The 15,621-nt window shown below is 45.0% G+C and overlaps 1 protein-coding gene across 1 annotated transcript in view; it reads left to right on the top strand.

Moving 5' to 3' along the window:
- Window positions 1-15,621, top strand: part of LOC106576170 (cadherin-like and PC-esterase domain-containing protein 1) — a 79,812-nt gene that overhangs the window by 24,583 nt on the left and 39,608 nt on the right. The window contains exons 3-10 of the mRNA XM_014153135.3: window positions 256-353; window positions 992-1,073; window positions 5,328-5,412; window positions 5,562-5,694; window positions 12,089-12,219; window positions 12,317-12,392; window positions 14,276-14,440; window positions 14,594-14,698. Of these exons, the coding sequence (XP_014008610.2) occupies window positions 256-353; window positions 992-1,073; window positions 5,328-5,412; window positions 5,562-5,694; window positions 12,089-12,219; window positions 12,317-12,392; window positions 14,276-14,440; window positions 14,594-14,698 (875 nt within the window). The remainder of the gene's footprint in view (window positions 1-255; window positions 354-991; window positions 1,074-5,327; window positions 5,413-5,561; window positions 5,695-12,088; window positions 12,220-12,316; window positions 12,393-14,275; window positions 14,441-14,593; window positions 14,699-15,621) is intronic.

Raw genomic sequence — 15,621 nt, 5'->3', positions numbered from 1 at the left:
ACTGGCTGTACAATCGCTAACAGATGTTTTTCTCTCTCTCTCTCTCTCTCTCTCTCTCTCTCTCTCTCTCTCTCTCTCTCTCTCTCAATTTCTGTTATTTCTGTTTCTCTCTGCCTCTCTCTGTCTATTTCTATTTGTCTCTCACACAGTTGGAGCACTGTATTTGGTATGGTTTCAAAGCTTCATTTATTTGTACAAGATGCTTACTGATCTCTTATTCGTTCCCTCTCCTTTCCCCCTCTCCCTCACTCCTAGGTGGCAGTGTGGAGTGGAGTGTGTTGGTGTGTCTGAGCGGTTCGGAGAAGAGTTGTCTGAGGAGAGTGACCTTCTCCCATCTGCAGCCCCATCAGAGGGTGAGACCAGCTACACACACACTGTACGGGAATGCTCAACTGGAAGGTTGTCTCATACAGGAACGTTGATGACCTATGTGGGAATGTTACCCCATGTCAGAATGTTGACCGACATGGGTATGATGGTTGAATGGGTTTCATATTGGTGTAACACAGTCTCCTCAAACCCCAGCAGTGAAGCCTGATCCCCTAACGACCCCCAGTTTCTTTCTAATATCCATGTGTAATCAGATCCACCCAGAGATTCTTCTAGAAAATATTTTTGGAAGCTGGGACTAATATTTTTGAAAGCCGGCTTCCAAGAAATAATTCTGTGAAAATGGCTCTATCCTGAGATGGTGGATCTCAGTTCAAACACGACAGGAAAACACAGTAAATTCCAACAACAAACATCACGTTCCCTTCTCGCTCTCTCCTTTACACACCCTCCTATAACACTAACATCCCATAACATCAGACCGCATAGGACCATCCTTAGCCTGGTCCCAGGTCTGTTTGTTGCTAGTACTATGGTCTATAGGAGTTGGCAAGACAGCACAAACAGATCTGGGACCTGGTTAAGTCCTCTTGCCTCAACTGCAAACAAGTCCAATAACTTTCATTCGTTGCCTTTTGGATCCAATCTGTCATCTCCTCAGGTCAACATGATACCTGGGCTGGTGGGGGCCTTCTCTGATGTGGACGGGCTCTGTCGCTTCCAGACAGACAGCCGGCTAGTAGGTGAGTCTACAGGTGGAGCGCTGAGTGATACACGATATCTGGGCCGTGTTCATTATGCACCAAACTGAAGAAAACTGACTGAAACGGGGGAGACTTGTCCAATAAGAAACGTTGAAAACATTTTCAGTTGTGTGCCCTGATGAACACGACCTAGGTGAGTCATCACCTGTTTCCAGACAATCTTTAGTTTTCAGGCGAGCTCTTTGAGTTCCTTAAAGTAGAGATTTGGGCTGTTGCTAGCAGACATTTAAATACAGATGGGTTTTTATGGAAATGACCCATACGTAATTAGACTTGTATAACTTGTATAAACTTGTATAAATTGAAGTACTTATCATACTATTAAAGTTGTATCCGTGGAAACCGTAGATGATTAGCTGACGATGAATTTTGGAGAAGATACATGGTTGTCATGACTTCCACCGAAGGTGGCTCCTCTCCCTGTTCGGGCGGTGCTCGGCGGTCGTCATCGCCGGCCTACTAGCTGCCACCAATCCCATTTTCCTTTTAGTTTGTGTCTGTCTGTTTTTTCACACCTGTGTTGAAGTTTAGTTGATTTCGGGGGGTTTATATACACCCCGCTGCAGGCTAGGCTTTGTGCGGGATTATTTGTTGTGTATTTGCATGTAAGGGGTGCGTGCCTGCACCACGGGGTTTCGTTTATATTTTCGGTAAATGTTTACCGTGTGATTACGAGACTTTGTTTGTGGAGTCGAGGTTTCTCCTCCGTGTGCGCAGGTTATTACCTGTGGGTGGCGACTACGTTTGTGCGTGTTTTCCCATTTGTTTGTATTGTGCTTTCGGGACCGCTGGATTAAACGTTGTGTGCCATTGGAACTTCTCTGCTCTCCTGCTCCTGATTCCTACACACCCCCTCCTACTAGGAGGCATTGTTACAGTGGTTTGTTTTGTTCAAAGGGTTGCAGGGCTTCGATTGCCGTTTATTTTCTCTTTTTTGGGTTAGGTCAGGGTGTGATGTGGGGTGGGCATTCTATGCCATTCTATGTTTTCAATTTTTTTGTGTTCAGCCGAGTATGGTTCCTAATCAGAGGCAGCTGTCTATTGTTGTCTCTGATTGGGAATCATACTTAGGCAGCCCTTTTCCCCTCCTTCAGTTGTGGGATCTTGTTTTTGTACAGCTTAGTTAGCCTGCAGAACGTGACGTTCGTTTTCCATTGTTTATTGTTTTGATTTAGTGTTCTGAGTTAAATAAAGAAATATCATGAGCACTTACCACGCTGCGCTTTGGTCTACTTCTCCCTACGACGAGCGTCACAGAAGATCCCACCACAAAAGGACCAAGCAGTGTGCCCAGGAGGAGCAGGGATCCTGGGCCAGGGAAAGGAGAGAGTGGAGGACGTCCTGGACCTGGGAGGAGGTAATGGCAGGGGACAAGACCCTGCCATGGAAGCAGGTGGAGACAGCGAGAGAGGAACGGCAACGTTACGAGGAACTAGCACGGCAACGATGGATGCACAAAAGGCAGCCCCCAAAAACTTTTTTGGGGGGGGCACACGGGGAGATTGGCAGAGTCAGGGTGGAGACCTGAGCCAACTCCCCATGCTTACCGTGGGGAGCGTATGAACAGTCAGGTACCGTGTTATGCGGTGATGCGCACCGTATCCCCGGTGCGCACCGTATCTCCGGTGCGCATTCATAGCCCGGTGCGCTCTGTGTCTGCGCCCCGCATTTGCCGGGCTAAACTGAGCGTTCAGCCAGGAAGGATTGTGCCAGTCAGCGCTCCTGGTCTCCAGTACGCCTCCTCGGTCCAGGATATCCTGCGGCAGTTCTACGCACTGTGTCGCCAGTGCGCCTGCATAGCCCAGTTTGTCCTGTGCCCACGCCCCGCACTTGCCGGGCTAAAGTAAGCATCCAGCCAGGACGGGTTGTGCCAGCTCTACGCTCGAGACCTTCAGTGTGCCTCCACGGTCCAGTATATCATGTGCCTCCTCCTCGCACTCCCCCAGAGCGCCTCCCCAGTCCAGTACGTCCTGTGCATGCTCCTCGCACTCACCCTGAGGTGCATGATACCAGTCTGGCGCCACCTGTGCCAGCCCCACACATCAGGCCTCCAGTGCGCCTTCCCAGTCCAGAGCGTCTGGCGACAGTTCCCAGTCCAGAGCATCCGGCGACAGTTCCCAGTCCAGAGCTTTCAGAGACGTGTTATAGTCCGGAACCTCCTGAGACGGCCTACAGTCCGGAACCTCCTGAGACGGCCTGCAGTCCACAGTCTTCAGCGGCGGTCTGCAGTCCAGAGTCTTCAGCAGGGGTTTCCAGTTCTGAGCCTCCGGCGATGATCCACGGTTTGGTTCCTCCGGCGAGACAAAAGCGGAGGGATCAGCGGGCGGAGTGGGGGCTACGCCCCGAACCAGAGCCGCCGCAAGAGTAGATGTCCACCCGAACCCTCCCCTATAGGTTCAGGTTTGCGGCCGGGAGTCCGCACCTTTCGGGGGGTACTATCACGCCCTGACCTTCGATTGCCGTTTATTTTCTCTTTTTTGGGTTAGGTCAGGGTGTGATGTGGGGTGGGCATTCTATGCCATTCTATGTTTTACATTTTTTTGTGTTCAGCCGAGTATGGTTCCTAATCAGAGGCAGCTGTCTATTGTTGTCTCTGATTGGGAATCATACTTAGGCAGCCCTTTTCCCCTCCTTCAGTTGTGGGATCTTGTTTTTGTACAGCTTAGTTAGCCTACAGAACGTGACGTTCGTTTTCCATTGTTTATTGTTTTGATTTAGTGTTCTGAGTTAAATAAAGAAATATCATGAGCACTTACCACACTGCGCTTTGGTCTACTTCTCCCTACGACGAGCGTCACACTCTCTCTATAATTCGCCTTTCTGAGAAGCCCAAAATAAGATGGCACTTTTATAATCACAGTAACGATCGGGTGAGAGCTTGTTAATAATGACCCAATGCATCTCTGCTTATATTCATCCTCCGTTTGAACCACATGAAAAGAAAGATGATGGATTGAGTGAGTGAGGAGCTTTGGGCAAAATATATAAGTGCGTCAAGGGCACTTATCTTCATTATAACTCAGAAGGAAGATACTGACAACCAATGGGCTTGACGAAGATAGTAACTGAGGGCCCTCTGTCTGTTCTCCTCTACCTCTTTACTCTTTGTTTAGTGTCTCTTCCCTGTCTCCCACATCTATAACAATATTGTCCTTTCTTTTTGGCTCGTCTCCAACACAAATGTTGACATTGGTGCAGTCCCGGTTGAAGGCTGGTGTCTCCTCCTCAATTGCCCCCTTTCACCTTGAAGTTCTGCAGACCCCCTCACAGTCCCTCTTCAGTTCCTTTTGACCGCCCACACCCCTCTTCCTTAGACCAGGACCCAGGTCTCTGCCCGTCCTTTGTTTGAGATCATGCTTTATCTTACAAAAGGCAGAGTGAATCTGACTGACGCAGGCACAACCAACAATCACTGCCATGTTACAGGAGGAGAGGAGGGACAGGGGGGTCTGTTTCCTGGTTTGGGCCTAATTCAGGGTTTTGTGTGGTTTCAGGGAATACAGTGTTGTGTGGTTTCAGGGAATACAGTGTTGTGTGGTTTGGTTTTCTCCGTCTTTCAGATTTAGTCTAGCACCATTAGAACTTGGAAATATTGAACGTTAGATTGTGATTCAGATGTCATATGGGAGGGATGTGAATTACCAGTAGAACTGATTTGAATTTGAGTGCTTTGTTCATCCTTCTCTGGCCAGTGATTTGAGTCCGGGGGATGTGAGAGGAGTTGGGATCAAGCCCAGGACTGATAGTGATTTGGGCCTTAGAGCACACACCCTCTCTCTACACGCTTCCACTGGTGGAGAATTTCATTAGCAGTACAGTGCCAGAGAATGACAACACGCTCTCACTCCCTCCCACTGGGCACACACTGGTTGAATCAACGTTGTTTCCAGATCATTTCAATGAAATTACGTTGAACCAACTTGGATTCAATGTTGAATTGGCTGTGCCCAGTGGGCTGTTGAAATGCAAAGTGAAGCGTGTATAGGGGTTGACACTTATTAGGCAAGGACACACACACAGCTGCTCTGCTATTTCATAACTCATAACCAGCACAAGAGATGCAAACTCAGCAAAAATAAACTGCTTTACTCCACCTCGGATAACGGCCCTGATGACAACCCCTTGTGACAGTCTAGGATAGATGCTAAATTCAACCGTCTCTGTCGTCACTAGTTACAGCTTAATGTCTGTCATCACTTGTGTGTGTTTCTCTGTTACCGTGTTTTGTTTCAGGGCTGGCATTACACATAAATCCATCTGCCTGTGGATCGCCCCGCACCAAGCTGGGAGATGTTCGTGATGTGGCACAGGGTGATTGGTCAGTCAACTCTGCCAGTAACAACACGTTTACCTTAGTCGAAACTTACAGCTAGCTCAATTATGTTCAAGTGTCTCTATTCGCTCGTTGAAATAAATGGGTTTGATTTTCTTAGCTAATGTTATCGTTGTTGTTTTCCCTTCCCTTAGGAACCCAGCTATCCCCACACTTAATTTGGTGACAGTTTATGTCCTGGTCACCTCGGTAACGCCACTCACAGCCTTTCTTCATCACACGGGCCTGGTCAGGACAAGCGAAGACACGGACAGCCACACCACACAGGTACTGAGGACCCTATTCAATCTAATCTGTTCACCGGGTATCTGGGATTATAGATTCATTATATTCAATGTGATATATATATATATATATATATATATATATATATATATATATATATATATATATATATAGATAGTACCAGTCTGTCACGTCCTGACCATAGTAAGATGTTATTTTCTATGGTAGAGTAGGTCAGGGCGTGACAGGGGGTGTTTTGTGTTTTCTATGTTTTCTATTTCTATGTTCTTAGGTTCTAGTTTTTGTATTTCTATGTTGGTTTGTTTGGGATGATCTCCAATTGGAGGCAGCTGGTCCTCGTTGTCTCTAATTGGAGATCATACTTAAGTAGGGGTTTTTCTTCCTGGGTTTTGTGGGTGATTATTTTTGAGTAGTGTTTGTTTCTCCTCTGCGTCACGGTTTGTTGTGTTGTCAATTCAGTTTATTTATGTATTGCAAAGTTTCACAGATTAAATAAAATGTGGAACTACACACACGCTGCACCTTGGTCCTCTCCTTTTGACAGCTGTGACACAGTCAAAAGTTTGGACACACCTACTCATTTATTTTTACTACTAGAATAATAGTGAAGACATCAAAACTATGAAATAAAACATATGGAATCATGTACAGTAGTAACTGAAAAAGTGTTAACAAATCAAAATATATTTTATTTTTGAGATTCTTCAAAGTAGCCACCTTTTGCCTTGATGACAGCTTGGCACACTCTTGGCATACTCTCAACCAGCTTCATGAGGTAGTCACCTGGAATGCATTTCAATTAACAGGTGTGCCTTGTTAAAAGTTCATTTATGGAATTTCTTTCCTTCTTAACGTGTTTGAGCCAATCAGTTGTGTTGTGACAAGGTAGGGGTGGTATATCGAAGTAGCCAAATTTGGTAAAAAAAGAAGTCCATATTATGGCATGAACAGCTCAAATAAGCAAAGAGAAACGACAGTCCACGACAGTGGAAATTAACCACTACTAAACGACAACAATAATAATAAGACTTGCTTGGGCCAAAAAACACAATCAGTGGACACTAGACCGGTGGAAAATTGTCGTTTGGGCTGATGAGTCCAAATTTGAAATTTTTGGTTCCAACCGCTGTGTCTTTGTGAGATGCAGAGTAGGTAAACGGATGATCTCCGCATGTGTGGTTCCCACCGTGAAGCATGGAGGCGTGATGGTGTGGGGATGGTGTGAGGGTGCTTTGCTGGTGACACTGTCTGTGATTTATTTAGAATTCAAGGCACACTTAACCAGCATGGCTACCACAGCATTCTGCAGCGATATGCCATCCTATCTGGTTTGCACTTAGTGGGAATATCATTTGTTTTTCAACAAGACAATGACCCAAACACACCTCCAGGCTGTGTAAGGGCTATTTGACCAAGGAGAGTGCTGGAGTGCTCCATCAGATGACGTGGCCTCCACAATCCCCCGACCTCAACCCAATTGAGATTGTTTGGACCGCCGAGTGAAGCAGCCAACAAGTGCAGCCAACAAGTGCTCAGCATATGTCGGAACTCCTTCAAGACTGTTGTAAAAGCATTCCTCATGAAGCTGGTTGAGAGAATACCAAGAGTGTGCAAAGCTGTCATCAAGGCAAAGGGTGGCTACTTTGAAGAATCGGTTTATCACTTTTTTGATTGCTACATGATTACATATGTGTTATTTCATAGTTTTGATGTCTTCACTATTATTCTACAATGTAGAAAATAGTATAAATAAAGAAAAACCATTCAATGAGTAGGTATATCCAAACTTTTGACTTGTGTGTATATATATATATATATATTACTGTTCAAAAGTTTGGGGTCACTTAGAAATGTCCTTGTTTTTGAAAGAGAACCACATTTTTTGTCCATTAAAATAACATCAAAATGATCAGAACTACAGTGTGGACATTGTTAATGATGTAAATGACTATTGTAGCTGGAAACGGCTGATTTGTAATAGAATAACTACATAGGCGTACAGAGGCCCATTATCAGCTACCATCACTCCTGTGTTCTAATGGCACGTTGTGTTAGCTAATCCAAGTTGATCATTTTAAAATGCCAATTGATCATTAGAAAACCATTTTGCAATTATGTTAGCACAACTGAAAACTGTTGTTCTGATTAAAGAAGCAATACAACTGGCATTCTTAGACTAGTTGAGTATCTGGAGCATCAGCATTTGTGGGTTCAATTACAGGCTCAAAATGGCCACAAAAAAGAACTTTCTTCTGAAACTCGTCAGTCTATTCTTATTCTGAGAAATGAAGGTTATTCCATGCGAGAAATTGCCAAGAAACTGAAGATCTTGTACAACGCTATGTGCTACTCCCTTCATAGAACAGCGCAAACTGGCTCTAACCAGAATATAAAGAGGAGTGGGAGGCCCCGGTGCACAACTGAGCAAGAGGGCAAGTACATTACAGTGTCTAGTTTGAGAAACAGACGCCTCACAAGTCCTCAACTGGCAGCTTCATTAAATAGTACCCGCAAACACCAGTCTCAACGTCAACAGTGAAGAGGCGACTCCGGGATGCTGGCCTTCTAGGCAGAGTGTTTCCATTCAGATCCAGCGACCAGAATCTTAGATGTAGTTTATATGCTCAGAACCTCTATACTTCATCCAAAAATGGGGTTTCTTTCTTTCAAAAACAAGGACATTTCAAAGTGACCCCAAACTTTTGAACGGTAGTGTATATATAACCTATTTTATTGAATGTAGCCCTGAGTTCTTGATAAAGCTGGACCTACAGTCAACATAGTAAAGATCTCAAGCTATACACTAAGCTATGCCTTTTAGAAAACTCGTTTCTTCCTTCCTTCTCTCCAGAATGTTTGTGCTGCGTATTTTCTCCATGTGGTGTTGATTAGGCTGTTACAGCTGTGTAGTGGGAGGGTTGTGTGGTAACTGGCTAAGTATGTTCCTAGCATATTGCTCCTAAATGAGCTTAGGGCTTTCAATTCACACTGTGCTGCAAACAGACCCAGTGGATGCACATGCAGTATAATGGATAGATTAGATATATAGCTATGGTGGAACATGTTTTTGATATTTGTTTTCTCCAGTTATTTCTTAAAGTTACGTTCAGGCCTAATGTTGTTTTTGTGCTTCTTTGGTCGTAAACATGCTGAAATATTGGAGCATGTGCAAACGCAAACACACCACACACAAAACTAATGCCAGAACTGTCTCTGTGGCAGAAACACAGTAAGCCATAGTGTTCCTTTCCAATAACCCAACATTCCACTCTGTTATACCAATCAACTACCGACTTATCCAATCTCATATCTCTTCTGACTAGTTAACCTCTCGTTGACATCTACGTGTCTCTGAAACTCAAAGCTGCGCCACCAAATGACCAAAACCATGCCAAATATCTGGAGCTCTGAACGTCCTGATCCTACTGCCCTGATGTTGTCTCCGGAGACTCCCCGTCCCTTTTTAAAAGGCCCTGTTAATAGTGTGTGTTCGTGCGTGTATGCCCGTGCATGTGTGGTTGTGGAGTAGCCAACCACACCACATGCTTCGGATTTGAGCACAGTAATGCCTGATTCCCAACCCTGGCCAACCATCACTCACTGGCACACTATTGGGATTATCTCAAATGAAATCTGTCTCTGTCAGATGAAATGTAATCTAACTAGATTACATCTATTAGATGTAATATGTGATGGGACTGAGTGAGAGAGTGGTTGGCGTTTTCTGTCATATGAAAGCTGGGGTTGTGGATTAGTGAATGTGGACTATTACTGCCACCTGTTGGAACAGAGTATTCGTTTTTTCCCCAACTGCTTACACACGTTTTCAAAACTCTACACACAATTCCCAAAACTGCACACACAAAATGCCTCACTTCTCCTTCAAAATGTAACACTGCATTCAAAATGCCATAAACACATGTCAGAATGAAGCATTTGCATCAAATGGCAAACACTGCTTTCATAATAGTACATTTTTGGATATACCATGTAAACACTGTTGTTCTAAATCTAAAGCTCTTTGGTCTTTCATAGGCTTATATCTACATTTCAATACAATGTTCTACAGTGAAAGTAATCTGCTGAGAGGGGTAACAAGTACACTGTAAACACCAATGCAATGTAGAAACAGAAAATATTTATTAGGCCAAACGTTACTGTTGTATACAGTAGCATACAACAAAACCATAAACATATGTAAACCAAAAGCATATTCTTTAGAATACAGTAAAGAACACAATTGTGTGTGTGGGGGGTCCCGGGGGGGCAGTCCAGGAATTGGTAGTGTCACCAGTGCTAAGCTTCATCTCTTCTCCGGGCTGGATCTGGCCACAATAATTCGTCCACATCACAAGATAGGTTCTCTTGCCAAAACATCGAGGGAAGCATCTCGTAGCATGGCGTATCCAACCTCTATGTCCCCACATGCGTCCTCCATTGCCTGGAGAAGCGGCATGCGGGCATAGGGTTGGCGATCATACACTTTCCAGCGCCAGGCTGAGAAGAATTCCTCTATGGGATTTAGAAATGGTGAATATGGGGGTAGGTACAAAACTACAAATTGTGGGATGGGTGGCAAACCAGTTTTGGACCAGAACAGCCCGGTGAAAACTAACATTGTCCCATAAAACCACAAATCTAGCAGGCTCCTGATCTGGATCAGGGACAAGCATTGTGTAAATTGCATCCAGAAAAGTGAGCATATGGCCAGTGTGGCATTCTGAGGGAGGACCCCGTTTTGAGTGATGGCAGCACAGTTATATTACCCGCACGCTGTCCAGGGACATTGGTAATTGCCCTCTGTCCTATTACATTTCTTCCGCGGCGCCTGGTTTTGGTGACGTTGAAGCCAACCTCATCCACATAAATAAATTAATGGCGAATTACATGGGCATCCAGCTCCAATACTCTCTAACAGACAAAAGGATATACAGATGAGTAAATATGGTATGTCTGAAGTACTGGAAGTAGTGTTGCATACATACCTCTACAAAGTCATGTCGCATATTCTTGACTCTGTCAAGAGTTTCTCTCAAATGGCACCTTGTAAAGTTGTTTCATCGTCACCCGGTGCCGTTGGAGGATGCATTGTATGGTCGACAGGCTTACAGCATTGAGGTTGTTAAATATGGTGTCATTATTCAAGATATGCTCTCTTATCTCTCGAATCCTAATTGCATTGTTGGCCAAAACCATATTTATAATTGCAGTCTCTTGTACATCTGTAAACAAGCGTCCTCGTCCTCCATGAGGTCTTTGCCTTTCCACTCTGTACAGAATTCAAACACAGTATGTGTTCAGCATAGGAACTGTAAACAATGTACAAAAAAAAGGTAGTACAGCATGATAACCAACCTCATTCAATGCAGTGCAGTAAATGGATGGCTTAGAGTTACAAATGTTTATGCAATACTATGCAGTCATACGTATTTTACAGTACATTACTGTAATGCTAAAATAGTCATTAGGTAGTTGCATACCTGTTCTCATTTCTGAAGGTTCGAATTATGGACGCCACTGTAAATCGACTCAAGTTGGGCTGGACTCTCAGTCCAGCCTCTCTCATGGTCAAACCGTGGTTGATCAACAAGTGTTGCCCTAATCTCAGAGATGGCTCTCCTTCCTTCTCTTCTTTGCCCTTGTCGCCTTCTCCGCCTTCTCCTCCTTCTCCGCCTTCTCCGCCTTCTCCTCCTTCTCCTTCTCCTTCTCCTCCTTCTCCTTCTCCTCCTCCTCCTCCTCCTCCTCCTCCTCCTCCTCCTCATCTTGCTCTCTGTCCATTGTTGGCATCCATTGTTCAAAAGAGGTAATCTGACCTTTGACCTATTTATAGGCCTATACTACAGTAAAGCAGTGATTGGTTAGTGATCAGTTAAGCAATTAGTGTTTGCACATGTGAGGAGTGTGTGTGTGACCTGGTGAATAAGTGTAGCATTTTGATTGGTTGTGTTTGGAAAAGGAAAGCAAGTCACTTCCTGTTAGATTTTTGTGTTTTAGTTAGAGAATTGTGTGTAGTATTTTGAAAAAAGTGTTTTATGCAATTGACAACTGAGTCGAAGGCTGAGAAATAGCTTATGGTTTTGGATATTTGGTGTGTAGTTTTGCACTTTGAGTGAGAGGTTTCAAAAATCGTGTGACATGAAAAGATTTTGTGTGTAAGCATATTACATTTACATGGAATCTCTCCATACGAGCGCAAATCAGTTATTGTCTTGACTGATATTGAGGTGTTATAATTAAGTTGGAATCTATCCAACTCTGCTGGGTACAGACTTTAACTTCTTCAGACTTTTTTAACACTGACAACACTTCTTCTTTATCCCCCCTCTCTCTTTCTCTATCGCTTTTTCTCTCTCACTCTTTGTGTCTTTCTTTTTTTCACCCTCGCTTTCTCCTTCTCTTCATCGCTCTCTCGCAGCTCAAGCCCTTTCTTCTCCAGCAGCTGGGTCCTGTTGCGTCCCACGAGGCATTGGACCATGTGAAGGAGGTCATAGGTCAGGTGTTGAGGGTGGCAGCATTGACCAATGAGGAGCCTAGCTCTCGGCACAGGTTAGCCAGCCTCGGATCAACCTCACAACTGTTCAATTATTAATCTCTGTGCATCATTCTGATTTGTCACTATTCTATGTGACTGTTTCTCCTGTAGGTGGTGTCTCCTGTGTTTCCAGCTGATGACATTCACTCTTCAGTTCAGTGGTTCCCTTCTACCTGTCATAGTGAAGGTAAGAGGGGGTTATTGCTGGGTCGGCACATTGCTACTGTAGCCGGTCTCTACTGATGTTTTTTTAAAGTAGTCACTAGGTGGCGCCATAAGACTGTGATACCAGCTTCATTCAAAGACAGCAACATACGTTATATATAAAAAGGTACATGGACACCCCTTCAAATGAGTGGATTCAGCTATTTCAGCCTCACCCGTTGCTGACAGCTTGCGCACACAGCCATGCAATCTCCATAGACAAACATTGGCAGTATAATGGCCTTACTGTAGAGCTCAGTGACTTTCAATGTGGCACCGTCATAGGATGCCACCTTTCCAACAAGTCAGTTCGTCAAATGTCTGCCCTGCTATAGCTTCCCCAGTCAAGTGTAAGTGCTGTTATTGTGAAGTGGAAACTTCTAAGAGTAACAACGGTTCAGCCGCGAAGTGGTAGGTCACACAAGCTCACAGAATGGGGCCGCCGAGTGCTGAAGCGCGTAGCGCGTAAAAATCGTCTGTCCTCATTTGCAACACTCACTACTGAGTTCCAAACGGCCTCTGGAAACAACGTCAGCACAAGAACTGTTCGTCGGGAGCTTCATGAAATGGGTTTCCATGGCCGAGCAGAAGCACACAAGCCTAAGTTTACCACGTCGGCTGGCTGGTGTAAAGCTCGCCGCCATTGGAGTGATGAATCACGCTTTACCATCTGGCAGTCCGACGAACGAATCTGGGTTTGGCGGATGCCAGGAGAACGCTACCTGCCCCAATGCATAGTGCCAACTGTAAAGTTTGGTGGAGGAGGAATAATGGACTGGGGCTACTTTTCATGGTTTGGGTTAGGCCCCTTAGTTCCAGTAAAGGGAAATCTTAACGCTACAGCATACAATGACATTCTAGACGATTCTGTGCTTCTAACTTTGTGGCAACGGTTTGGGGAAGGCCCTTTCCTGTTTCAGCATGACTATGTGCAGAAAGCGAGGTCCATACAGAAATGGTTTGTTCAGATCGGTGTGGAAGAACTTGACTGGCATACACAAAGCCCTGACCTCAACCCCATCGAACACCTTTGGAATGAATTGGAACGCCGACTGTGAGCCAGGCCTAATCGCCCAACATCAGTGCCCGACCTCACTAATGCTCTTGTGGCTAAATAGAAGTAATGTTCCAACATCTAGTGGAAAGCCTTCCCAGAAGAGTGGAGGCTGTTCTAGCAGCAAAGGGAGGACCAACTAGATATTAATGCTCATGATTATGGAATGAGATGTTCGACGAGCAGGTGTCCACATACGTTTGGTCATGTAGTGTAACTTCAGAGTTGAGCAGAGAAGAGAGAGTCAGTATTTTAGCTGCTGTGCTGCATACATGTGGGTTGCATACAAACACACATGTGCACTCACACACGCACATACCCACGCATGCACACTGCTGAGTGATACAACTAGTCACGTTATAAAAACCATTACACTTAAAGGGCCTGCCTTGAAGTATTTGAATTGGTTTGACCCAGAGATGCCTTCCCCTTTTTCCAGATTCCAAACATGGTGTCCATTGGTTCCACTCCTATAACCCGAGCCACCAATAAACATGATGATATTTCCTTCTATAGGCGGTATTGCCTGTTCCATGTACTCATCTTAGGAAGAGCAACATGTCTCGGTTTAATGTGACTAATTCCTTCCTTGAATTCCACTCATTGCTTACACCTCTCCAATACTTTCATACCTCTAAGTGTGAGTCAGGGTAGAGGGAAGGGAGCAGGTCATTGTGTTGGCATCCATTCATACATTTCCTAAGGTATTAAGATAACTAATGTATCCACTAGGTGGCAGAACGTGCTTACTCTCAGTACAGTCCCTTAATGAAAGCCATTGCTAAAAGTTTCCCTTAATCTCTGTCTGAAAGGCTGAGACTGACCTGCACTTTGATGGGCTGAGGGACCCAGGGTTTGACGGACAGATCACAAAAGAGTTCATCCTGGAAGATGCTCTTCTCTTCCTGCTCCCAGCACACAGTGGACTGGCCAGTCTGAAGAGCCCTTCACACACTGAGACAGACGATGGACAGAGGGTACTAAACAACCGTGTTTAACTTAATAAAGCACTCAATGCTATGAGGGCAATGACAATGGACTCCTTTTAACATGACAATTTCAGAGAGAAAGTTTTATGGATATTATAATTCCATTAACCTTCACAATTTGTTTTGTGTGTTTCTGGTCAGTATGGTGGTTGTGGGGGGACATACGGTCTCTGTCTACCAGAACACCAGACTCTCCTCCTCCTCCAGTTCCTCCGTCAGCTGAGGACACCAGGGCCATTTGATCTGGTACACCTCTATTCCACATTACCCTCTGTTATAGTGCATTCGGAAAGTTTTCAGACCCATTCACTTTTTCCACATTTTGTCATGTTACAGCCTTATTCGAAAATCATTTTTTCCCCTCATCAATCTACACACAATACCCCATAATGACAAAGCAAAAACAGGTTTTTAGAAATTTGTGCAAATGTATAACATTTTTTAAACTGAAATATCACATTTACATAAGTACATAAGACCCTTTACTCAGTACTTTGTTGAAGCACCTTTGGCAGCGATTACAGCCTCGAGTCTTCTTGGGTATGACGGTATCCTCTCAAGCTCTGTCAGGTTGGATGGGGAGCGTCGCTGCACAGCCATTTTCTGGTCTTTCCAGAGATGTTTGGTCGGGTTCAAGTCCCGGCTCTGGCTGGGCCACTCAAGGACATTCAGAGACTTGTCCCAAAGCCACTCCTGCATTGTCTTGGCTGTGTGCTTAGGGTTGTTGTCCTGTTGGAAGGTAAACCTTCACCCCAGTCTGAGGTCCTGAGCGCTCTGGAGCAGGTTTTCATCAAGGATCTCTCTCTGTACTTTGCTCCGTTCATCTTTCCCTTGATCCTGACGAGTCTCCCAGTCCCTGCCACAGCATGATGCTGCCACCACCATGCTTCACTGTAGGGATGGAATTGGCCAGGTGATGAGCGGTGCCTGGTTTCCTCCAGATGTAACGCTTGTCATTCAGGCCAAAGAGTTTCATTAGACCAGAGAATCTTATTTCTCATGGTTCGAGAGTCCTTTAGGTGCCTTTTGGCAAACTCCAAGCGGGCTGTCATGTGCCTTTTACTGAGGAGTTGCTTCCGTCTGGCCACTACCATAAAGGCCTGATTGGTGGAGTGCTGCAGAGATGGTTGTCCTTCTGGAAGGTTCTCCCATCTCCACAGATGAACTCC

This window comes from Salmo salar, chromosome 17, assembly GCF_965601325.2.
Source record: "Salmo salar chromosome 17, fSalSal1, whole genome shotgun sequence".
Taxonomy (NCBI): Eukaryota; Metazoa; Chordata; class Actinopteri; order Salmoniformes; family Salmonidae; genus Salmo; species Salmo salar.
This window is presented reverse-complemented; position numbering and strand designations above follow the sequence as displayed.